The 25,934-nt window shown below is 42.4% G+C and overlaps 1 protein-coding gene and 1 long non-coding RNA gene across 2 annotated transcripts in view; both read left to right on the top strand.

The window, feature by feature from the left end:
• The window catches only part of LOC311237560 (acyl-coenzyme A thioesterase 1-like), a 31,443-nt gene extending 5,979 nt beyond the window's left edge, over positions 1–25,464 (top strand). The window contains exons 2-3 of the mRNA XM_084325510.1: positions 20,378–20,583; positions 23,887–25,464. Coding sequence (XP_084181636.1) covers positions 20,378–20,583; positions 23,887–24,465 — 785 coding nt within the window. The 3' untranslated portion in view covers positions 24,466–25,464. The remainder of the gene's footprint in view (positions 1–20,377; positions 20,584–23,886) is intronic.
• Positions 1,302–11,851, top strand: LOC311237561. The gene is made up of 5 exons (XR_014620290.1): positions 1,302–1,398; positions 1,747–1,873; positions 2,259–2,376; positions 10,137–10,213; positions 11,799–11,851. It is a non-coding gene; the product is annotated as an uncharacterized lncRNA (long non-coding RNA).
• Positions 25,465–25,934: the final 470 nt, after the last annotated feature.

Genomic DNA, 25,934 nt, shown 5'->3' with positions numbered 1-25,934 from the left:
TTTAAACCAAGAAGAGCAGGTAAGAATCATTCTCATAATTGATAACATAATTTACAAAAATTTTAGATATTGACTTGCAACAAAGATGTCATTGGCTAATTGGTCATTTTATTTTATTTTTCTTACATGGACTTTAAGTATATGTTCAGTGATAAAATACATGAGGATAGACAGTATTACATATACATTTTTCTATGTATTCTGAATCACTTTGTTTACTGGTCATAACTTAATATGTCTGTTTTAGAATATACAATTTTACAGTTAATATGTTTAAACTTAAATTTTCCCTTTTATCTGAATATTAATTATGTAGAGTTTTGGATAATTTATCATAAATATAGTAAGACTGATTTTTTTTTAACTTAACAAGTTGTTAATTTGTTTCTGCAGCTGACATCAATGTGGAAAAGGAAGACCACTGAAGTTGTAGTTGCTGTGCTCCCCTCCCATTCTAGAGGGGACAATTTCTTGATGCACCACAGTGAGCTACGCACTCTGAGACCTCACAAGTGGCTAACGGGCGAGGTATTTTGTGGTTAAAACAATATTACCCACAGTAAAAAAAAAAATGTTTAGTATGTAATTGTATTATATATTTTATTAGCGTTTAATCCGCTGTATTTTTTTTCTGTCTTCATCTCAATTGTTGGATTTAGGTTATTGAGGGCCTATTCCACCTGTATGCCAACCAGTTCAACACTGGAAACACAATTTACATACTGAATCATTACACAGCAGGTATTATTATATTACTACCTGTATACTGTGTTGTTTTACTACCTGTACCCCTCCCCCCCTCCCCCCCATGCTGCTATGATGCCTGAATTTCCCCAAGGGGATCAATAAAGGAATATCTTATCTTATCTTATCTTATCTTATACTTTTTGGACAACAAACCCAGCTCAATCGGCACGGCTTGCGAAAGGTAATGTGTGTTTTCATGCCTTTTACTTATCCACACCTTGTAGAGCCAAATTTGGCTGTGAAATGGCTTACTTGCATGTGTACATTTTGTGTTATAGTACTTTGGGTTTTCTATTTTGTAATTTAATATACAAATTGAAACACCATGATTTATTTTTTATAAAATAAGGCATCATATTCCTAAGAGAACTTAAAAGTATTTGTATTGCTGTTATAGATCAACTTTAATGATTATCAAGCTGTGATCGCCTTTGTAAATGTTGACGAAACACACTGGAAGTTGCTGGTTAGTGATTGTTTTCATTCAGAAATCCCTTTCATTTAAATATGTATATAATGTTCGATGCTGTTTTGAAATAACATCACTTTTTTTTAGTACGTATTTCCTGCCATAGGATCAGTATTTTTGGTGGATCCAGCGGCAAATTCCAAAGAGCAAGCAGACTCGGAAAATGCTGCGAAAAGAGTACGGTAAGTCAGCAAATTAGATATTAAGTGATCTTAGAATTATATTTTGTGTTTAAGTAAACATGTATAAGTATGTTAACAGAAGTTCCCAAACCCACACCACTGAAGCATTTATTTTGTGCTCGGTGGTCTCAGCTGTTTTTTAAATTATATTTCCTTATCCCGCCCTTAGTATCTGTGTACACAATTCTAAATGAAGTAGCTCAGTAAGCAAGGTAACCTACAATATTTTCCAGTGTCCATATTGTTCGAATGGAGTGTTTTTATTTTACACAATATTTAAAGATTTGTATTCTACATGTGTCTGTTGGGAGTTACATTAGAGACTATTCCACAATGTGTTTTACAAAGGGATTACTTCAAGATGAGGAGGACCTGCTATGGCAAGGAGGACTGGGGGACTGTCAAATGGAGAGGAGCAACCATGAACCATCCAGTTCAACGTGATGGCAGTAGCTGTGGGGTCATAGTTACCATGGTAACATCGTTTTTTACTTTAACTATATGTAATATTTATGCTTCTGCTACATATATATATATTCTTATATTTATTTCAGTCGCTTGATTATTATACAAGTTTAAAGAATAAAATAGTCAATGATGTTAAAAGATAAGTCATTCATTTCTAAATGATCAATTTTCAGTTTATTTTTTAGGGGAAAAGTGATGAGGGCTGGTTGTTGACACAGCATGTAGTTTGTCATGTACATTCTTCAAGGTGTGTTAATTACCTCATTACAAGTATTAGTTATTAATAGTTTGATCCTTTTTATTGAAATATCAATTAAATTTATTAATTTTATTGGCAAAAACGATGTAGCGCAGAATAGATGACAAGTGTGATTGTGTGTGTTGGTGTGTAGATGGCAAGAGCAGTGATGGAGGCCTTTCCTGCATTACCAGTTATGTCCTTTGGGACATCCAAAAAGGAGATGGCTTGTGAGAGGAGAAAGTGTGCACTTTCAATACTCAATGGTTCAGGTTTGTAAGTCATTTGTCCTGCTTTATGTTATGGTTCTTAGTTAGTTGTTATGGAAATAATGATCTTCTATTAATCCAATGCAATCAAACAAATCTACAATAACTACAGCCTGTAAAATTGCCTTTGAGTCCACACACAGCATTTATAGCCTACAGCATCATAGATTTTAAGCACAGGGCCCAAACCAAATATCCCATACATATCTCACTTGAACCCATAACTTATATTAATTTTACTTATATTGAGACATTAACAGTTGAAGAATAACTTTTTTTCCTGCTGCAATAAGGAATGTTGACACTTAACCTGTCACGGTTTGTATCAGGAGAGCAGGGAAGAGGAAACGAATACAGATTGTTCCAGGCATCCAGGAACAGTTTATAGGTGGTTTATTGAAAAAAATAACAGAAGATTGATTGATTGATTGAAAAGTTTATTAACAGATTGCAGAATGGGTACTGTAACTGAGGGGTACAATTCCCTGACTGTATTGATAAGTATGGTATCATTAAACCACTACCGATTATGTACTTTAACTACTGGCCACACAGTACATGATATAGATATGATGAACACTTTCCCACCTGATGAAACCAAGTCCACACAAATGTATAAATCGAATATTTTATATAGCAAAGGGTATATACAACGTTCACTTAATGACATTTATGATTTGAATGCACTTGTAAGGCAAATGAGTATTCGTAGGCAAATCAACATTGAATGTCCAATCTCTGGTTACGCAGGGAGCAAGTATACAACCTGGTTCTTTAGGGAACTATAGCGATGGTACTTAAATGATTATAGCTGGATACACTAAAGGGGGGTCCCGCTGGTTGTAAGTCAGTAGGGGGGGGGTTAGGAGAGCCGCTGGCGATATCCCATCTGGCCAACGATTTCTTGGGAGAATTCAGAGTGCTGAACACGGTGCCCACAGAACCTCGGTCCACAGATGAATACAGCTGGGCCCTCTTGTAGACGGTAGCTGCCGGTCCACAACGAAGAGACGTGAGGCGACCTCACTCGGGGTAGAACGCCGTCTCACCTGGACTCCTCTCGGGGGTAGTTCCAACACTCAGCAGTGTTGGCTGTTATCCATGGCATAATCAAAGCACCCAAAGCAAGTAGATAATCCAAGCCGTGTAGGGCTCGCCGTCGTCCGGGTGAAGTAATCCAATGTGCAGGTCCACTCGTCCTGGCCCAGAACTCCTCGGATGAAAGCACCACACGTGGTCTGCCCAGCCTGGTTAAGACTCTAGATAACGCCAGGAACGATGGGGGGTACTGCTCACTTTATAACTCTAAACCGAACGATGCACCATACATAATAGACTATTATTAACTTAATAGAAATACGTCCCACTCGACGGTATAGTGCCAAACTATGACAATTCAACTATTAATCCACACGATGTCTCAATGCCTATTCTGAGGCCAAGTAGGCCATACTGCACCACACGTGGGTCGTGGGTGAGGCTTCACGTCTGTTACTAGGTTGGAGGGTAAAGGACTAATGGACTAAAAGAAAGTTCTACTTTACTTGCGCCATATATATATGCGCTGTGAACAAATAGTACCATTCGTATTTCGCCAGACGTATTCCTACGCGGAACCGGGCTTGTAACGACATGTTCGTCGGCACGATTGAACTTGAACCAAGGGGCTTGGCTGCTGGCGCCAGGTTCTTGGCCAATGGTAGAATGAAACTATTATGGGCTGTTAGTAGACTAAAGGGATATTCAAGGGATATTCAGTGTATATGTACAAGGAATATACAAGGGATATCAAACGATATACAAATACTATTAAATATATATCCATAAATAAATATATATATTCGGTTTAATCTGATCCTTCACAACAGCCGCCCCCCTAATTAGTCCCACCTAATTAGCTAAGCAGAGACAGATTAACCGCACTGTCTACCACTCAAGGTCCGCTGTAAGGGTCAGTCAACTCACAAAGTCGTGGGGTCATGGTCGTCATCGATAGTGTCTGGGAGTCTGGGCAGTTCTATTAGCCTCGCCACGGGTCGTGTGTAAGTTCGCCCTTGGACGAGCACCTCGGCTGCTCGGACCTTGCCATCGGCACCGGTGATCACTTTGCTTACGCGGCCAGCCGGCCACATAGCTCTGGGTAGTGACTGGTCGATAATCATGACGACTGTTCCTTCTGTCAAATTGTCTCTCTCTTTTACCCACTTCTGGCGGGTCTGTAGAGACGGTAGGTAGTGGAGTAGAAAGCTGTTCCAAAACTTGTCAGCTAGTACTTGACTGTACCTCCACATTCTTCGGCCGTTCGCTTCTTCAGGCCTGTACATTGTCTGGGGTAGCGCGGGGTCCAGCCGCCCCATCAAGAGTGTGTTGGGGGTGACTGGGTCGACATCTGCTACATCACTGGAGACGTAGCCGAGGGGCTTGGAGTTCAATACTCCCTCGATCTCCGTGAGGACTGTCATTAGGACTTCTTCCGCCACAGTCTGGGCCCCAAGCACGGCGTACAGGGCTGTCTTTATTGAACGTACTTCTCGTTCCCAGGTTCCACCGAAGTGGGGTGCGTTCGGGGGATTAAACTGGAAGTCAATCTGGGATGGAGCGAGGTGGGTCTTAAGTTCTGGGCCCATAGCTTGGAAGCTCTCTCTCAGCTCTCTTTCTCCGCCTTTGAAGTTTGTCCCGTGATCAGACAACAATGTAGACGGTTTTCCTTTCCGTGATGTGAATCTTCGGAAGGCCATAAGGAATGAGTCTGTGCTCATGGTCGGAAGGAGTTCGATATGTATCGCTCTGGTGGTCATGCATTTGAATACAATACCCCACCGCTTCTCGGTTCCTCTTCCTTTCTTTATATACAACGGGCCAAAACAGTCCATGCCTGTGGAGTGGAATGGCTTGTCGCCGAGTCGGAGGCGACGGGGAGGTAGGTCAGCCATCCGGGGTATGCTAGGCTGCGCGCGCCACTTTCGGCAGTCTAGACAGGTTCCCTGGAAGCGTCGCACCGCTTCTCTTCCTTGAAGTATCCAATAGCGATGTCTGATCTCCGCGAAGACTCTCTCTGCTCCTGCGTGGTGTACATCCTCGTCGTATTTCTTTATGATCAGCTCTGTGACCTTGTGTCGGCTGTTCAAGACTATCGGGTACTTAACGTCATCCGGTAGATCGGGGGCTCTCCGCAGACGACCACCCACTCTGATGAGATTATGGGCGTCGCTCTCGGGTGCCAGGTGGAGCAGTCTGCTGTCTGATGGGACAGGCTTTCCTCCCTGTAGACAGTCTAGCTCATCGGGGAACGAGTCTCTCTGGGCTCGTTGTAGTAGAAGAAGTTCTGCTTCTTCGTAGTCAGCTGCTGAAATGTCGGCAGTGGGCTGAATCTCTCGGTGGTGCCACAGGAATGTCTTTAGCTGCGCACTCTGTAGGGTAATGCAATCATCTATGTTGGGGTCTGTGGAGGCGACTGTGCTCAGTCCACAGAACATATGTTTCTTGTTCTCAGCCTCCTCTTTACTCGCTTCCCGTGGGGTGGGCGTAGGCCACTCTTCTTCCGGGAGCTGGAGGAACTCTGGTCCGTCACTGTAGATGTTGCGACGGGTGAGGTCATCCAGGGACATTCCCCGGGTGATGACGTCAGCTGGGTTGTGTTTGGTGTCCACATACCGCCAGCTCGCTGCTTCTGTTAACTCTTGAATCTCGGTGACTCTGACTCCCACGAAGACCTTGTATCTGCATGAATCAGACTTGATCCATGTGAGTACTGTCGTGGAATCTGACCACAAGATTGTTCTGTGCACCGGAATGGTGAGTTCACGTTGGATTAACGTGGCTAGATGCGCTCCTGCTAGGGCTGCGCAGAGCTCTAGACGCGGGATAGATTGTTGCTTTCGTGGGGCTATTCTTGAGCGAGCCAGGATGAAAGCAGTGTGTATCTCTCCTCCCTTCTCTTGGGCACGCAAGTAGGCCACCGATCCATAGGCTACTTCGGAGGCGTCACTGAAGACGTGTAGATCCATCTTGCATGTCTCTGGCCTCACTGTGGGTGGGAAGTAGCTGCGGCGTATATTGACGCCTGGGAGTGAGCGGAGCTCCGTCTCCCACTCTCTCCATGTGGAGGCAAGGTGTGCGGGTATTGGGTCGTCCCAGCCCTGGTCCTTGTCCCATAGTGCTCGTACAATCATCTTTGCCCGGGTGGTGTAAGGTAGAATACATCCCAACGGGTCATATTGTCTGGCGAGTGTTCTGTACACACTCCGTCTGGTGGTCGGTGTGGCAATGTATGATGCCGTGGATGGCTGATACATCGGCGAGCGTTGGGGGAGAGGCCTCCTAGGCGAGTCTCCCCTTGCGCCTCTCGGTGGGCTGGTACCGGCAGGGTACCATGGCCCGCTGGTCCAGGTGCTATTCCTCGGGGCTGGTCGTGCGTCGTGCTCACCCGTGAATAGAGTCGGGGGTCTGTAGCGCAGCGCCGCGGGGGTATAGCCTGGGCTGTACTGGACCTCCTGGTCCGGTGGAGTACTGTGCTGTCGTCAGGCTTGGTTCTCCTCCTCTCCCTCTTCTTCTTCTATCAGGTCCTCTAGATCCTGTAGTCGTTTATTTAGCTTCTCCGCAGTGTATGCCGCTCCTTCCTTGTAGCTGGGTCTCGCTTGGACCGGTCTGGGAAGGGGGTCTGCGGGGGGTATAGGCTTGGTCTGTTGGTCAAGTTCAGGGTCGCTTGCTCGGTTAGGAGACGCTGCCCTTGACTGTTGTCTCGACGAGTTCCTTGAACCCCTGGCGGAGGGAGAGGGTGTTGCCCTGAGGGTCAGCCGCTCCATTAGCCGCGCCCGTAACTTGTCGCGCTCGGCTTGTAGTCTGTCGCGCTCGCCCTGTAGTCTGTTGCGCTCGGTTTCGCGCTGGATGAGATCTGCTTCTCTTTGGGCACCGGCAGCGGCGCGCTGGGCGTCGGCCCGGTCTCTTGCCATATTCTCTTCCGTCTGAAGGCGTCTCATCTCCAGGCGTATGCGCTCTTCTTCGCTCCGTTGTTGCGCTTGGAGTTGTTCGCGCTCGCTAAGCGTCTGTGCTTGGAGTCGATCGCGTTCACCCTGAAGTCGATCGCGTTCACCCTGAAGTCGATCGCGTTCGGTAGAGGCTGTCAGGCTGACGAGGAACGCCTGTGATAGCATCCTCTCCGCTTCGCTGGGGGAAGACGGTTGTAGAGGTGAGCCGCTCCTGGCTGTACTCGTTGGGGAGTCCTGGAGCTCTATTTCCTCGGCGCTCTCCTCCTCTTCTTCCGTGCAGAGTTCTCTCTCTGTAGGGTTGTCTTCCTCCCGGGGCTGGTCGGGGACTACTTCTTCGGTATTGGCGGGGGGTAAAGGCATGTCAGCTCCCTCCTGGTCCCCACCGTGAGCTTGGTCAGTTACATTAGAACCCACTAGGGCCTCTGTGGTCGGGGTAACCTGGTCGTTAAGGTCAGACATAATTTTACTTTCTACTTTTACCGCGTTTACCGTTTGTCGAAGGCTAGGTAGTTGACTGACAGCGTAATCCTCTAAGTACTGAGGTGTCTGTCGTCTGCGCCGCGGGCGTTCTACGTTAGGAGGACCGTTTCGTGGAGTGTTCATCATAGGCCATTTCAATATTAATAACACTATATTAATATTACACTAGTTACCCTCCGGCTCGAAGGACCAATTGTAACTGAGGGGTACAATTCCCTGACTGTATTGATAAGTATGGTATCATTAAACCACTACCGATTATGTACTTTAACTACTGGCCACACAGTACATGATATAGATATGATGAACACTTTCCCACCTGATGAAACCAAGTCCACACAAATGTATAAATCGAATATTTTATATAGCAAAGGGTATATACAACGTTCACTTAATGACATTTATGATTTGAATGCACTTGTAAGGCAAATGAGTATTCGTAGGCAAATCAACATTGAATGTCCAATCTCTGGTTACGCAGGGAGCAAGTATACAACCTGGTTCTTTAGGGAACTATAGCGATGGTACTTAAATGATTATAGCTGGATACACTAAAGGGGGGTCCCGCTGGTTGTAAGTCAGTAGGGGGGGGGTTAGGAGAGCCGCTGGCGATATCCCATCTGGCCAACGATTTCTTGGGAGAATTCAGAGTGCTGAACACGGTGCCCACAGAACACGGTGCCCACAGAACCTCGGTCCACAGATGAATACAGCTGGGCCCTCTTGTAGACGGTAGCTGCCGGTCCACAACGAAGAGACGTGAGGCGACCTCACTCGGGGTAGAACGCCGTCTCACCTGGACTCCTCTCGGGGGTAGTTCCAACACTCAGCAGTGTTGGCTGTTATCCATGGCATAATCAAAGCACCCAAAGCAAGTAGATAATCCAAGCCGTGTAGGGCTCGCCGTCGTCCGGGTGAAGTAATCCAATGTGCAGGTCCACTCGTCCTGGCCCAGAACTCCTCGGATGAAAGCACCACACGTGGTCTGCCCAGCCTGGTTAAGACTCTAGATAACGCCAGGAACGATGGGGGGTACTGCTCACTTTATAACTCTAAACCGAACGATGCACCATACATAATAGACTATTATTAACTTAATAGAAATACGTCCCACTCGACGGTATAGTGCCAAACTATGACAATTCAACTATTAATCCACACGATGTCTCAATGCCTATTCTGAGGCCAAGTAGGCCATACTGCACCACACGTGGGTCGTGGGTGAGGCTTCACGTCTGTTACTAGGTTGGAGGGTAAAGGACTAATGGACTAAAAGAAAGTTCTACTTTACTTGCGCCATATATATATGCGCTGTGAACAAATAGTACCATTCGTATTTCGCCAGACGTATTCCTACGCGGAACCGGGCTTGTAACGACATGTTCGTCGGCACGATTGAACTTGAACCAAGGGGCTTGGCTGCTGGCGCCAGGTTCTTGTCCAATGGTAGAATGAAACTATTATGGGCTGTTAGTAGACTAAAGGGATATTCAGTGTATATGTACAAGGAATATACAAGGGATATCAAACGATATACAAATACTATTAAATATATATCCATAAATAAATATATATATTCGGTTTAATCTGATCCTTCACAACAGGTACAGTACAGCTCAATACATACAGGGGTGTTAAGGGGATGCAGACCAGAGAAATACTTTCGTCTTGTTTACATCAGGGTCCCCCATTTTCAATTCATCATAACATATATGACATACATGACATACAGATAGACAGTACTGCTACATCTATACATTTATGACATATCAGATTTGCAAATACAGTACTGTTGTGATACAAAAAGTGTCCAGAAAAAGAGTATATACATTTGACGTAGAAACTGTACATTGGAGGAGGTTGGGTGGGGTCGGGTGGGTGGGTGGGGGCTGTACATTGGAGGGGGGGGGGGGGGGGTTGGGGTAGGGGGGGACACACACTGTACAATGTACATTGGAATACTGACAAAGCCATACTTGGTAATTTGCTGTACAACTGGGTTAAGACATTTGTAGGGGCCAGTTTCGAATTGCAGTCTCCCGTAGGTGTTCTTTGAGAGTGTTGCTTACAGGCAGAGTGGCAGGAGGCATGGGTGAAATATGGAACACAAAACAGGGCTTAGAGTGAAACAGTGACAAATATTAATTCCTGCATTTTTTTTATTTGTTGCATACAGGTCATTGCCTAGTAATGTTTCGAATATTACGGATTGTTTATGTATGTCTGCTTATATGTTGTTCTGTTAACTGTATACATATACAGTATGTCTAAATAACATATTTTCTTTTCCTGCAGTGTTTCAAATGGAGGACAACTGTGCAATGTGCTCTGCCTCAAAGCCCCCAGGATCTGGGCCTCCCACTACAGATTGGGTGAGTGTTTGTCGTAGTGTATAGTGTGTCTAATCAATTCTAATCAAATTCTATTTATGATATTAGATGTATTTACAAAACTGTTGAGTCACTGGGTCTATCCAGATCAGGCGGTCCAGTGAAAATGCTGCAGGGCCATGCTTCGATTTCTACTTTTCGGCGCATGGCGAATAATGTTTTTACGCCAACCTCGTGCGTCAGCCCTGCTGTAGCCCACACACATTAACTCTATTCAAAATGAGGGGCGGCTAGGTGGTGTAGTGGTCTAAGGCACTCGCCACCAGTGTGGAGACGCTAGGATTCGCGTGTTCGAATCCAGCTCTCCACATTGTTTTTCAGTTTGGCTGGTCGTCCGCAGTAATACACATTGGCCGTATTACGGGGAGGGAAAACTGAAGGGTGGGGATCGAACGTTGTGAACAAGCGACTCCTACAAGTCGGTTGGTGCGCCTGCGCAGTAGAATCAGGAAGTGTCGGGGGCAGCGTGAGCCTCCCACGCGTTACTCCTCGACACTGAGAGGTCGAGCTGCGCAGGTGAAAAGATGCGACTGCTGTTACCTCAAGTACCGGAGGGGACTTGTGCTATGTATGACTTAGTCCACATTGCAGCCGGCTTGTGGGAGGCAAGAAACAGCGTTCGTGACAGGGGAGGGTTGAATTGGATGATACGAAATTGGGATGGGAGAAAATATAGAAAAATGGGAGAAAAAGTGGATCAAAAAAAAAAAAACTCTATTCAAAATGACTGTGTAACCGATATAAATTGATTTACTAACAAAACAGTCAAGACAACTTCTCTCAGATAAATGGTAATGTATATACATTGTTTACACATATAATGAACAGAGAGAATATAAAATGTGATGAGTAGTGGAATAGGGATACTGACAATTCTAATCATGTCTAATAGCAACATATTAAATTAAAGTGTAACTTCACCCCAGGTTTGAGCCTAAGTCCACCCACATGATGACAATAGCCTCAATGCAGCGTTGACAAAGCTACATTAGCTTGGAAAATAGCAATATGGGGCACTGAATTAGCACACCCCGCGGTTCCTCCACCTCACTCTACGCCGCTGGGAGACTGATGGTACATGTCCACCAGATCAGGCCTGGAAACCAAATTATACCTTGAGGCAACACAAATTGACCACTTGGAGAGAGGTTTGTGTGTGTTATCTGCTGGTGTCCTCTTTCACACACCAACATCCTGTAAGTCACTATTAAAATATGGGAAGCAGGGAGAAGCAGGTCGTATGCAATACATAACTGACCAATGAATACCAAAAGGTAACTACATTATAGTGATGCAACATGGGGTTTTCCCAGAACTATAAATCTTCTACCTATAACTACCTAAAAAACATTTCTATTTGAAAAACTGAAAATTTAGACATAATATACTTATTTTCTGATATTATTAAACTGGTGTTTGAGGCGAGTATGCTACAGACTATAGCTACATGTAATAAAGTTGACATGAATCTAATTTTGCCAAAATTATTCTCTATTGCACTTCATTACTTCATCATTTCCGATGACAAGATGTATCAGATTTGATGGTGACTCATTTCATTTTACAGCTACAGTGTGACACCTGTGAAAGATGGTTCCATGAGCAGTGCCTGGGGGTGAATCAGGACCAACTCCAAGAAGCCAGGAAGCCAGGAAGCAATTGGAATTGCTGTCTCTGCAACTAGGGCAGAATAATTAAGAAAAAGGGGGGAAAATCTGTGTTGACAGAGTCACATGGGGAGCAATAACTGGTCATGACGACGAGGTCTTCTTTAGCCTTAACTGGCGTGGTTTATTTAATATGTACATTTGCGCCACTAGACCTGCTCTCCATGAGAGCTAGAGAGAGAGAGAGAGAGAGAGAGACAGAGGGGCAGGGAACAATCCCTTATACCTGATACCTGACGTCAGTTACAATAGCTGCGTCTCCTTACGCCTATAGCGCCCTCTTACTGTGGAACAGTTAAAGTGCAGTTACATGCAAACATTAATACTGTACTTACACTTAACAATCTGTTTGCCTGTTTTTGTCATACATAGACACAATCACTGAATGACTGTTTCAGTTGATAAGCTTTCATTTTTTGTTTTTAATATTTGCTCATCTCCTATGCTTATCTATGTAGTTTAGTTGGATATTCATATTTTTATTATTGGCATGACTACTTACTTTTAGTAGAATGTATATATATAGTTAAAGGTGTTCATATTCATTTTATTTTCAAATATATGTTATAAGTATCTACGTTTATTGATATTATGTGTAAATAGTAATTTTGTATTTCAAATACATCATGCTAATTTCAAAGATGCTTGTATGTGTTTTTATTGCAACATCAAAGCAACCTAGGTAAGTTGAACATCAAAAGCCAAAACAAAAGTTAAAAAACAAACTATAAAAACTCTAATATTGGCACGTGCTACTACAGTTATACTGTTTTAAAGGTAAAAGTTAAAATATCTTCTTGCAATACATCCAAAAAAAATTTTCACTGTGTTTCGTGAAATTTTGACAATGCCGTCTAAAAGTATAATGAACCAACCCTGTTCATTTGTGCTAGATAATCAAAAACAAAACCTGTCATTCCACAACTACATGTTCATGACTTTTAGCTAAAAACTATTGTATTGATTCAATCATTTAGAATTGCAATGTCATTGTGAAATAGAAATGTTCATCATATTTTTTTATTCAGCACAAAATCAAGACAGTACAGATATGCAGATATACTTTACAACACGTTTAACATCATGTCTGTACCGAGACTGCTATGCTTGGGGAAGGGGCGTGGGGGAAACATAAAAAGAAAAAGAAAAACAGGTACACCAGAATTTGCAGATAAAAAAATACAGTACTGTTGAGTCCAGAAAAGAGAGTATATACATTTGACGTAAAAAAGACGTACATTGGAGGAGGTTGGGTAGGTGGGGTGGAGTCGTGGGGGGGGGGGTTTGGTTAGGCGGGGTGGGTGGGGAACACTACAAGCAAAACTGTACATTGGTAAGTATTACTGGTGAGATAAATCAAACACATTTTTAAAAGAAAATGACAATCAAATGGGAAATAAGATGAAAATAAATATAATGCAGTGCCTTTATAGCCCTATACGCTCTATACAAGCCCACTTTATATCGAACTGTTCACCTTGCAACCTGATCAGATGAGTCATCCTCTCCATGTCCTGAATTTCTTTAACTTTGTTTAGCCATTGGTTATGTGTTGGGGGACTGGGCTTCAACCAATTAATTGTGATAATTTTCTTGGCAGCAGTTAACAGTATTTGAAGAAGATACACACTTTTCCTTCCCTCAATGCCCTCCGTTATGACTCCGAGGATGGCAGTTTTGAAATCTTGTGGGATGTCCATGTTGAATACTTTTTTTTACATCCCTGAATGCAAAAAGTCCAAAAGCAGGACAACAGTAAGATTTTGGTGGGACAAAGTGGGACAGATAGATAATGTAAATTTTTGTATTAGAATAACTCGTCTTCACCGAATAGATTAAGGTTAAATCAAAATAAATACAAATTAAATACAGAATTATATCTCTCCACATTCATCTTGGCACTGGCAGCCGGCTTGTTACCACCTAACATCTGTTTTAAATATTCAAACTTTATCACTTGACAGGAATGTCTTGTGTTCGATTTTTGCTTCGAAAAGAGGGACATCCTCTCAATACGTGGGACGCGGTCTCAAATGGTGGAAACAGTACAACCAAAAGGGGGACACCTGGTCACCGTACCCAGAAGTGACATAATTTTGGGCATGTCCAGAAAATGTATGGTTAATTTGTTCACCACGTCCACATCCCCTCCAGCATTGGCTTGTGGGAGTTGTACCTGCTTTAGCAGTCAATAAGGGGGTCTTGAAAAACATACTAATGACCTTCCATATATATTCTCTCCAGGAGTTAGAATTAGTCACCTTATGTAGTTCAGTACAAACATCGAACCACTCCTCTTCTTGTGAGATCTCCTGTTGGAGCTCAGCCTCCCACTTCAACTTAATGTATAGTGAGTCGTTGGGGTTCATTGATATTAGGTTTTGATATAATTTAGAACGAATTTTTTGTTTTGAAGCATCAATTTGTATATTAGCTATAAAGCGTTCTATTGGAGAAGGGTGTCGAATTTTTTGTCCCAATCTTCCTGGTTTTCAAAAAAATGCCTTAATTGGAGACATCTGAAAAAGTCAGTACTAGGAAGGCTAAACTCCACTCTGAGTTGTTGGAAGGATTTAAGCTGGCCGGAGTGAATAAATTGGTAAACAAATTTCAGACCCTTTGTCCTCTATCCACTGAATCCTGCATCCAGAGTTGATGGTGTAAAGTCCCCAATGAAACCAATTGAGGTCAGGCCCGATGTTAAAGGCAAACTGAACTCTTTCTGGACCGCTCTCCATATTTGTATCGTAAATCTCGACCATGCTTGGCCAGCTGTAATGTTTTGAAACGCACTAGGTAATTTCCCCTGCCATATTAAACGTGAGAGTAATTGATTTAGTAAATTTAGTAAAAGTGTGGTTATCAATTGGGATGGCCAGCATTAGAAACGGATACAGTAGCCTAGGGAGTATGTTCATTCTGATTATTTCCACCCTCCCTATCAAGGAAAGAGGCAGAACAGTCCATCTATCCACGTCCTCTCTGATCTTATTGATAAGCCTCGTGTACTTGGCTTTATACAAATTGGTCAAATGTGGGTGTTATGGTATGCCTAAATATTTAATACCAGTACTTGGCCATTTAAAAGGGAAGAGGGATATGGCCTGTTGAGAAATGTTCCCCCCAATAGCCAGTGCCTCTGTTTTGTCTATGTTAATTTTATATCCAGAGTAATAACCAAATGTTAAAATGTTACTCATACGGCATGGAATCGACCTCGAAATAGAAATGTTAATTAAAAGGAAAAAGGACAAATCTAAACCCAAGTACTAAGTACAACCATGGCAGTTTCATAAACTGCTTATGGGAAAATCTTTTTTTATCCCACATCAAAGTTAGTCGAAAATGCTGATTCTGGGGACTTTGAAACTCAAATTACTCAAAAAGTACACAGTAAAAATATTTCATATAATTTGTACAAGTAGTCTAAGAGGTACTAAGTACAACCATGGCAGTTTCATAAAGTGCTTATGGGAAAATCTTTTTTTATCCCACATCAAAGTTAGTCGAAAATGCTGATTCTGGGGACTTTGAAACTCAAATTACTCAAAAAGTACACAGTAAAAATATTTCATATAATTTGTACAAGTAGTCTAAGAGGTACTAAGTACAACCATGGCAGTTTCATAAAGTGCTTATGGGAAAATCTTTTTTTATCCCACATCAAAGTTAGTCGAAAATGCTGATTCTGAGGACTTTGAAACTCAAATTACTCAAAGTACACAGTAAAAATATTTCATATAATTTGTACAAGTAGTCTAAGAGGTACTAAGTACAACCATGGCAGTTTCATAAAGTGCTTATGGGAAAATCTTTTTTTATCCCACATCAAAGTTAGTCGAAAATGCTGATTCTGAGGACTTTGAAACTGAAATTACTCAAAAAGTACACAGTAAAAATATTTCATATAATTTGTACAAGTAGTCTAAGAGGTACTAAGTACAACCATGGCAGTTTCATAAAGTGCTTATGGGAAAATCTTTTTTTATCCCACATCAAAGTTAGTCGAAAATGCTGATTCTGAGGACTTTGAAACTCAAATTACTCAAAAAGTACACAGTAAAAATATTTCATATAATTTGTACAAGTAGTCTAAGAGGTACTAAGTACAACCATGGCAGTTTCATAAAGTGCTTATGGGAAAATCTTTTTTTATCCCACATCAAAGTTAGTCGAAAATGCTGATTCTGAGGACTTTGAAACTGAAATTACTCAAAAAGTACACAGTAAAAATATTTCATATAATTTGTACAAGTAGTCTAAGAGGTACTAAGTACAACCATGGCAGTTTCATAAAGTGCTTATGGGAAAATCTTTTTTTATCCCACATCAAAGTTAGTCGAAAATGCTGATTCTGGGGACTTTGAAACTCAAATTACTCAAAAAGTACACAGTAAAAATATTTCATATAATTTGTACAAGTAGTCTAAGAGGTACTAAGTACAACCATGGCAGTTTCATAAAGTGCTTATGGGAAAATCTTTTTTTATCCCACATCAAAGTTAGTCGAAAATGCTGATTCTGAGGACTTTGAAACTCAAATTACTCAAAAAGTACACAGTAAAAATATTTCATATAATTTGTACAAGTAGTCTAAGAGGTACTAAGTACAACCATGGCAGTTTCATAAAGTGCTTATGGGAGAAATGGTTTTTATCCCACATCAAAGTTAGTCGAAAATACTCATTGTTCTATAAAAAGGACTTTGAAACTCAAATTACTCAAAGTACACAGTAAAAGTAGTTAATATTATTTGTGCAAGTAGTCTTGAGAAGTATTAAGTACAAACATGGCAGTGTAATAAACTACTTATGAAATAATAGAAATGAACCACATGCCATCCTTTACTTTGAAATCCTCACCGGAAGTGTTCCTCTGTGGAATTGTCTGTAGCTTTAGTTTAGTGGTCGAATATACTGCGCGTCCTATTGATTCGATGTTCAATAATACTGCACATACGAAACGTCCTATTGATTAGACTAAACGTCCTATTGATTCGATGCGCATTCAATGTCATATTAAGTATTTCTGTAAGATCTACTTGTGAGACTGTGTTCAAAAGTCACGTCGGTTCATTACAACAGCGTCCCAGGGTTGTTTGAATGCATTACCGTAAACCTGGAACTAATCGCGCACTCGAAAAACAAGAGCGGCTGATTTGACCACGCAAAAGCAAAAGACTGCTCACTTGACCGCAGTTACTCACGGACACCACTAGATCACAAACACACCACTGTATCACAAACAGTACTGTACAAACGGTACTGTATTTGCAAATCTGCTATGTCATAAATGTATAGATGTAGCAGTACTGTCTATCTGTATGTCATGTATGTCATATATGTCCTGATGAATTGAAAATGGGGGACCCTGATGTAAACAAGACGAAAGTCTTTCTCTGGTCTGCATCCCCTTAACAATTGTCTGTATTGAGCTGTACTGTACTGTACCCATTCTGCAATCTGTTAAACACTTTGATTGCCAAAAACGCCTTACCACGTCATTTCCCGCCATGCTCATTATGCCAAAGACGCCGTACCACGTCATTGATATCAATATTTCAAAAATCTGTGATCGCAATCATATTTCTCCCCCGGAGACTTGAGATCTACTGTTGATCCCCTCTCAACTCTCCAACGGTTCAAGAGCGCCATCTGGTGGCCTATCGGCGGATCGCCCAAACCGGAAACAGGAAACGGAAGCTGGTGCTCATTCCAATTCGGTCCGATCACTCGCTAATAGTCCCAGGACTCGAGCTAGACACAATGGATAGCAACCCGTTACCAATAACTCGATAAACAACATGATTTGGACGTATATACTATTATACAACCTGGAGATGGATCGCATATTTCAACATCCCATAATAGGAATATTTCTGCTCCACGCTCATCGCTCAACGCTACGAGGAAGCTATGGTGAGTTTTAGCGGGTTTTTTTAACGTGTTCGATACTAACTGCTATAATGATCATCATATCACCCACACTAGATGAATCATCTAACGTTGGCCACGGAATTATAAACGACCCCCCCCCCCCATCCGGTCAACATCAGATGATAAGTAGTAACTTCTAGAAGCACATCCAGTTGAAATTTTTTATCTCGCGCAGATCGCTATCAAACTGTATTTGATCATCAATATAATGCATTTAGGGCTATAAATCACGTTCTGGAGAAAGCTGCAGAAAACGATAAAAACGTACTTATACTTTAGACCGTATTTTAGTATGAATATGTGAATGAAAAAGTTTAACGTTCCTACGTCCTGAACGATAGATAATTGACGTTGAATGGGCCATAGTAATGTCAATTTAGCAATACAATTTAAAAAGTTATAGCCCTGCAAAGAAGGGGAACTTCTCTATAGACAAATAGAGCTGGCAGAGGATGGTATAATGATGTACATAAGCCTGGCAAAGAAAGTGTTAATAAAGTTTTCAATCAATCAAACCACAACAAGGCTATTTCTCATCGGGAATAACTTGGCTATGACATACTAGATTATACTTGTCATCAATTTGTTATAGTTGAATAATAATATAATAGTTTTGTTTTTTAATTAGTGACTCGTGATTTCATCCAAATTCTTTTATTCTACTTTTTTATCTGGTTTCACTGTTTTTTAACTGCTGTCTGTTGTTGTTTTCATTTATTTCTGTTGCTTTTTTTGCTTATTTTGTTTTGTTGTGTTTTTTTATACAAGCTGTAGTGTAAAGCACCCTGTGCATTCGTGCTGTGAATGGTGCTATATAAATAAAAGTTATTCATTCATTCAATATGTTAAATCTGGTGCAGCTCCTGAATTATGTTGGAAATGTTAACACATGGCGATTTTCTGTGGATCCAGGTACACTTTCTGGTTCAGAAATGATAACATCACCAATGAATGAAGCTCACTTGGGTATACAACAGGGAACAAAATTTACTTTTTGACTTACCAGCCATTTGGCTGGTAGATTTTAAAAACTACCAGCCAGGCAGATTTTTTACCAGCCAAAAATAAAAAATTGCTTTTTAGTATATCGCCATGTGTTATTATTACTATATAATACTCTCATATGCTATTTTCAATTAATATCATAAACAACATAAGGAATATTAGCATAATTTTGAGTGGACTGAAGGAATGAGTCAGCGTTAATAGTTTTAATTGCAAATAATTTATTGAAACATAGAAGTGGGGTCGGGGACACACGCACTGTTTCAACTCACCACCCCCCGCATCATATTGTAGTCTAGTCTGTCTTCAAACTTCCACTCCTCTCGAAACCTTTTTATATTTGAATATCAACATTATCTGTACATCCTCAGTAATCCTCAGTTTACTACAATATACTCCTCTCCTGAGTCCTGACTAGTGACTTCATCGTCTTTCCAAACGCACGCACACACACAGAGAAAGGGAGAGTGCCCCCCCCCCCCCCCCATTTCCCTTTCTCCAGTCCACACTGTGCTGTTCTCTATGGCTCTGCCGCTGATCAGGATTAGCTTGTTAGCTTACGCTAACATAACGTTCATTTCGGGCGATGTGGGCATAAAGGAATGGCGACGATGCAATGCATGTTAGATGCATTTGACCCGTTGTGAGAAGAAGAAAAAACCACAGACTTATTTCGGCTCGCAAAATAGGCGCACTGCTGTGTAGCTCTGCTCTCAGGGAACAAACTTAACTTTTTGACTTACCAGCCATTTGGCTGGTAGATTTTAAAAACTACCAGCCAGCCAGGCAGGTTTTTTACCAGCCATTGGCGGTTGGCTGGTACTTATTTTGTTCCCTGGTATACAAACTCAAACATTCAGCAGGTCCACAAAAGCAGTATGGAGCAGCTTCAGATGCTACATTATTAATGGCATCATCACGTATATTAGTCCTTGGGTCTGATTCTAGTTAAATGTTAATGTTAATTAAAGGTTGGGTTCCTTTTCACCCTGTTCCTGTTTTATACAGACCAAATACAATGGCAGTCAATAGGGAGGTGTAGTCTGATGTCACTGGTTGTTCCACCCGTAGCCTATAGGGATTTATCATTGGGAAAATGGATTATCGGCTATTGTAACCATTCTGCCGCATGGTAATTGAAAAGCGCCTGTTTCTACACTGGTTAAGCTTAAGCACTCTTTCGAAGGTGGTTAAGGTTAGAGTTTGTCTTAGAGCATGGCGATAGAACGCCAGGTAGTTTGCAGGCTGTTTGACGTGGAAATGGGCAAAGACACAGGTCGTCACGCGATTGGGCAAACGCGTCAGTGGCCAATCGGAGAGCGTCAGTCAGTGCCAATCAGAGAGCGTCTCAGAGAAATGCGCACACCTCCCTATAGGAACAGTGTACCCGGATATGTATATGAGGCAAATCAACAAAACACCTGTCTCTCTCTCTCTCTCTCTCTCTCTCTCTCTCTCTCTCTCTCTCTCTCTCTCTCTCTTTCTCTCTCTCTCTCTCTCTCTCTCTCTCTCTCTCTCTCTCTCTCTCTCACATCCAGGCGAGGGGCCCTTCCCAGGTGTTATTGATCTGCATACATTCGGGGGAGGTATCAGCGAGTCACGGGCTAGCCTCCTGGCCAATAAGGGCTTTGCTGTGCTGGCGTTGGCCTATTATCGCTACCAGGACCTGCCCCAGAGAGCACCGGAACAATTTGAGCTTGAGTATTTTGAGGAAGCCATGGAATTTATGAACAGACAACCACAGGTGAGAGAATAGCAAGGTTGTAGCGATATTTCACTTTTGTTGAACATTTCGACTTTTCATCACCGTCACAGCCCTGCTGGTTGGCGACTTCTAGTCGGTCAGCGGAACAGGCTAGTATTTATTTATTTATTTTCTTATTCAAATATGTATTTTAGGGCATTTCTGCTTTATTTGATAGTACAGTGAGTGACAGGAAATATGGGGGGGGGGGGGATATGTGACTAGGCAGGCACAGAGTTTAGGGTCTTGTTGAGCAATCTTAAAAAAATATATAAAAGTACAGATTCATACCTTCAAAATAAGCCATCACTTGTACAACTCGGGCAGATACTTTTCAATCTGTGTTATGAACCATGATGATAACACAATAGCTTGTTTTGAGCCACAGGCCTCGAAAGAACTGGAGCTGTTTCTGTTAACTATGCATGCAGACTACTTTACCCAGCATTGCCATACATACTGTAACCCCCCCCCCCCCCCCCCACTTAACAACTTTGTTATTATGATGTGACCCGTGATTAAGACGGGGAGGACGCGACCCTCTTTGCGCCGCCCCCCTGTGCCTCAAATAGATTTGCTATCAGCTCTATCTTTAATCTTTCAAAATGTTCAGTTGCTATCGCTATCAGCTCTATCTTTAATCTTTCAAAATGTTCAGCTGCTATTGCATGCACTCATCTGTGTTTCACTACACACTTGAGTGCATGCTTACCAACTGTTAGTCTGCAACACTACTATCACCGACATCTAAGAAGGGAGATCCCCCCTTGAATGGCCCTTCTAAGGTTTCTCTCCTCCACACTGCCTGTGGAGCATTTTTCCCTATTGTTAGGTGAGTTTTTCCTTACCTTCACGTGGGGTATGTCTGGGAGTGCTTGCATTCTTTCATTTATTTGCATTTATTTTAAATTTGTTGGACCTTTTGGTGTTCTTGTTCTGTTCTTGACTTATTATGTTTCTTCTTGACTTGTTTAAAGAAGACGTGTATGGCCCATGGGGACATTAACGTGTGTTGTCGGGCCTTACAAATAAATTTGATTTGATTTGATTTGACGATGAGAGAGAGATCTCTCGTATTGTGAGAGATCTTTTTTTTTTTGATCCACTTTTTCTCCCATTTTTCCATATTTTTCTCCCATCCCAATTTCGTATCATCCAATTCAACCCTCCCCTGTCACGAACGCTGTTTCTTGCCTCCCACAAGCCGGCTGCAATGTGGACTAAGTCATACATAGCACAAGTCCCCTCCGGTACTTGAGGTAACAGCAGTCGCATCTTTTCACCTGCGCAGCTCGATCTCTCAGTGTCGAGGAGTAACGCGTGGGAGGCTCACGCTGCCCCCGACACTTCCTGATTCTACTGCGCAGGCGCACCAACCGACTTGTAGGAGTCGCTTGTTCACAACGTTCGATCCCCACCCTTCAGTTTTCCCTCCCCGTAATACGGCCAATGTGTATTACTGCGGACGACCAGCCAAACTGAAAAACAATGTGGAGAGCTGGATTCGAACACGCGAATCCTAGCGTCTCCACACTGGTGGCGAGTGCCTTGCCCACTACACCACCTAGCCGCCCTGTATTGTGAGAGATCTTATAACCCAACTACAGGATGAAGGAAAATAGAAAACTAGTCAAGATTCAAGATTTTATTATTTAAAATAAAGTACAAAATAGAGCTGGCTCATATAACATATAAAACAAATCTGATCTGTAATAGCTCAGATTAATCATACCTTAAAGAGTAAAAGACCAAACACTATGAGTTGTGGGGGTACTAGAGACATGGCCCTGAGTCGATTGGACCTTCCTACCCTGAGCTATGGTAACCTTTCCACACCTACCCCCTACCAGTTAATGCCTCATTGTTGTGGTTTTCCGGAGGTATTATGTGGTAGGTACGCAAAAGTTACCATAGCTCCGTGTAGGGAGATCTATGTATTCGGGAGACTCACGCCGGGACCCCACCAGGAGCGGGCGTGGCCGTCCACACCGAGTCCGACCTCAGAGCGGGCGAACGTGCACGGCGGAAGGCACATTACATTGGAACAGCTGTAAATGCCTAGTCTATATGCGAAGTCAGTCCCCGTTTGAAGATTTTTTTAAGATTTCCAGTTCCAGTGTTCTATTGTGCATTTTGCATGTATAACCAGTTATTATCTAATTAATTAGAATGTTAGAATACATTTTAGAATGATGAAATCAGTGTGACTGTACTCCTGAAAAAGTATAGTATGGTTTATTTGTATTGGGAAAGATACAGACACATTAGCTGGTTGAACAACATCTATATGTGTGGTAATAATGCAGATATTGAGTGTATTTCTGTGAAAGTGCACGTGGCGCACGCCTCTGAATCCAACCAAAGCGAACAGCAACGCCCGCGTTAACCTGGCACTGGAGTAGATGGAGAAACGAAATATAGAAATAGATAGTTTGTTAGAGAAATTCAATAATCTAAATCTAACCTTTATTATTTATATGCCTTATGAGCACTGCCAGCCAGCCTTTATGCGACTGAGAGATACACTTTACATTTTGACGGAGAGAAGATAATCTCCTGATTCAGATACAATTGAACACGGTTCCAAAGATATTATTGTTTCTCGACATATTTTCACATCGCCAACAAAGTAATGCGTCGGTTGTCTCAGAATGGTAGCTCTCATTTCTGCACGTCGCTGTCTCCTACACCTGAGACCGGAAGTACTTAGCCACTCCCCTCCGATAGAACTGTAGTTCTTTATACTGTGTGGGAAATAATACAGCCTCAATTTACATATTTACAAGTCGTATTAAGTTTTGCAAATATGGAGACAGATAGAGAACATTTCAAAGCACTCAAAATGGCCAATATCTCTATTTTGACCTATTTCTCAATTGTGCTATTTAGTAATTTTCTGACAAATCATGAGCTCCTTAACGAGGTGGACGAGATCGTGCCGGGTCACATATGTAGGTTTTTGTCTTTGTTCAAATAAAATGCCTGGTGTCGAGATCTTTTAAAAAAGTGCATTGACATATTTTTATCCCCATCTTCATTCCTATATTCCTCCTCTCCTTTGTCTTTCTCTGGTCTTGTCTTCTCTTCTCCGCTCTCTTTCTTCCTCTCATTTCTTCTCCCACTACCTTTTCTTTCTTTCTTTCTTTCTTTCTTTCTTTCTTTCTTTCTTTCTTTCTTTCTTTCTTTCTTTCTTTCTTTCTTTCTTTCTTTCTTTCTTTCTTTCTTTCTTTCTTTCTTTCTTTCTTTCTTTCTTTCTTTCTTTCTTTCTTTCTTTCTTTCTTTCTCTCTCTCTCTATCTCCCAGGTGAAGTCCTCAGGTTTGGGCGTTATGTCCATCTCTAAAAGCAGTGATTTCGCTCTCTCCATGGCATCTCTCCTCCACGGCGTCTCGGCCACCGTCTCCGTCAACGGCTGCAACTGCGTCAATGTCGTTCCGCTCAGCTTCCGCGGCACCGTCGCTCATCCCGTGGAGCCGGTGCTGGAGAACTTCAAAGTCACTGCAGAGGGTCTGCTCGACATCCGGGACGTGCTCCCGGACCCCAGGCTGGACACGGCGAACCACGGCTCCTTGATTCCTTTAGAACGTTCCGAGGGCAGGTTCCTCTTCGCCGCGTCGGAGGCCGACCGCAACTGGAACAGCGTGATGTTCATGGAGCTCGCCGCGGAGAGCCTGAGGAAGCACGGGAAGGGGGATCGGTGTGAGGTGGTGAAGTACGGAGAGGTGGGGCATCTCCTGGAGGTCCCCTACACCCCCTTCTGCGGCTCTGCCGTGCACGCTGCTGTGGGGGCGGTGGTGGTGTTCGGTGGGAAGCAGAGGGATCACGCTCTGGCTCAGGTGGACCTCTGGAGCAGGGTTCAGGACTTCTTCAAGAGGTACTTATAGGCACCAGGAACGCAAGTAAACAGGAATAATTGCCTCAAATCAATGCAGGCAAACCATAATGACTATGTCGATTCGTTACTTTGGGAGGCGAGTTAAGTGAAACTAAGCCTTCCTCCATTTGCACTGAACTAGAGCGCCAAAGTTGAAGAATCACAGTACTGTATATAGCTTAGAGGTGAACGATGAGAGAGTGGAATGGACATTATATTTGACTTGTACTGTCGCTCTCAAAGGCAAATCATAAAGGTCTCTCAACACTGAAACAGTACTTAAGCTTGATATTTGATTGAATCCAGCTTTGAGATGGAGTGTATATTCATGATTTACACCAGAAGTTCTTCTTGAAATGTGACCTAATGTGGAATTCTGCTAATTCTGTTGATGTATCAACATGTTGGTAGATTTAAAACTTTTTTGTAACCACTCTATTCACCCATGACGGACAGTGTACGGGAAGTTTCTTTGAGACTTTTAGACTGCTAACAACAACTGTATTGCCAACCATTATTTCTCCGCATTTTCTTTTGTTCAGAGTGCCCTCATTTATCAACGTTGCGTACGCACAGATATGTGCGTAACCCCTGCGTACGATCATTTCTAAGCAAAGTGTGGGACTTTGTGCGTATATCTAAGCACAGCTCGGAGCATGCGTAGCTGACGCCCGGTGGTAGAATATGAAGCCTACATGTCTGCAACGCGGAAATAAGCTTCCGTGCATTACTTCCAACACTGGCGTGTTCAACTATGACCCGTAATTCATTATAGTTCATTGTAAAATAGCGACAGTAGTGTAATTATAACGGGCTCACGCGCGAACAAGAGGTTGGCCTGCTTGTTTGGCACAGGGGGGCAGACGCAGAACACCCACCTCCAAACGCGATTAAATATTGTTTCAAATAAAAAGCGACATACTATTATTTTGTGTCATGCTTCCAAATAAGATTGGCCACAACGAAATGCTTTCTACTTCAATTTGTTGGTTAGAATAGATACCTCCGTTGAAACTTCACTGAGACTAAAAGTAAAAGACAGTATTTTTTTTTGTGAGCTCCGCGCACAGACGTGATAATAATAATAACAATAATAATAATAATAGCTTCATTTTATATAGTGCCTTTCAAGAGACCCAAGGTCGCTTTACATAGATAGGGGGGGGGGGGATAACAAAGTAATAAACATAGTGGACAGACACAACATATGAATATGATGATGGGATTCAAGTTCGCGTTTTTATTGATCACATAGGCAGGCTATACATGGCACGGTCCATCGTGATATTGTAGATGGATCGAGCAATAGCTGTTACTGTACCACCCATGTAGCTGTCAAAGCTCCATCACAAATGCAGTTATGTGAATAGAAAGGGATTCCACTCAGTGATGGGCATTTGCCTGATAAATGTCGTTGCTGCCGGGAGGAAAGGCATGCTGCATGTTTTCAATTCATTAAATAAAACTGATACTTTTTGC

Source organism: Notolepis coatsorum (genome assembly GCF_963971535.1).
Source record: "Notolepis coatsorum genome assembly, chromosome: 11".
Lineage (NCBI taxonomy): Eukaryota > Metazoa > Chordata > Actinopteri > Aulopiformes > Paralepididae > Notolepis > Notolepis coatsorum.
The sequence above is the reverse complement of the archived record's forward strand: the minus strand, read 5'-3'. Positions and strand labels throughout refer to the sequence as shown.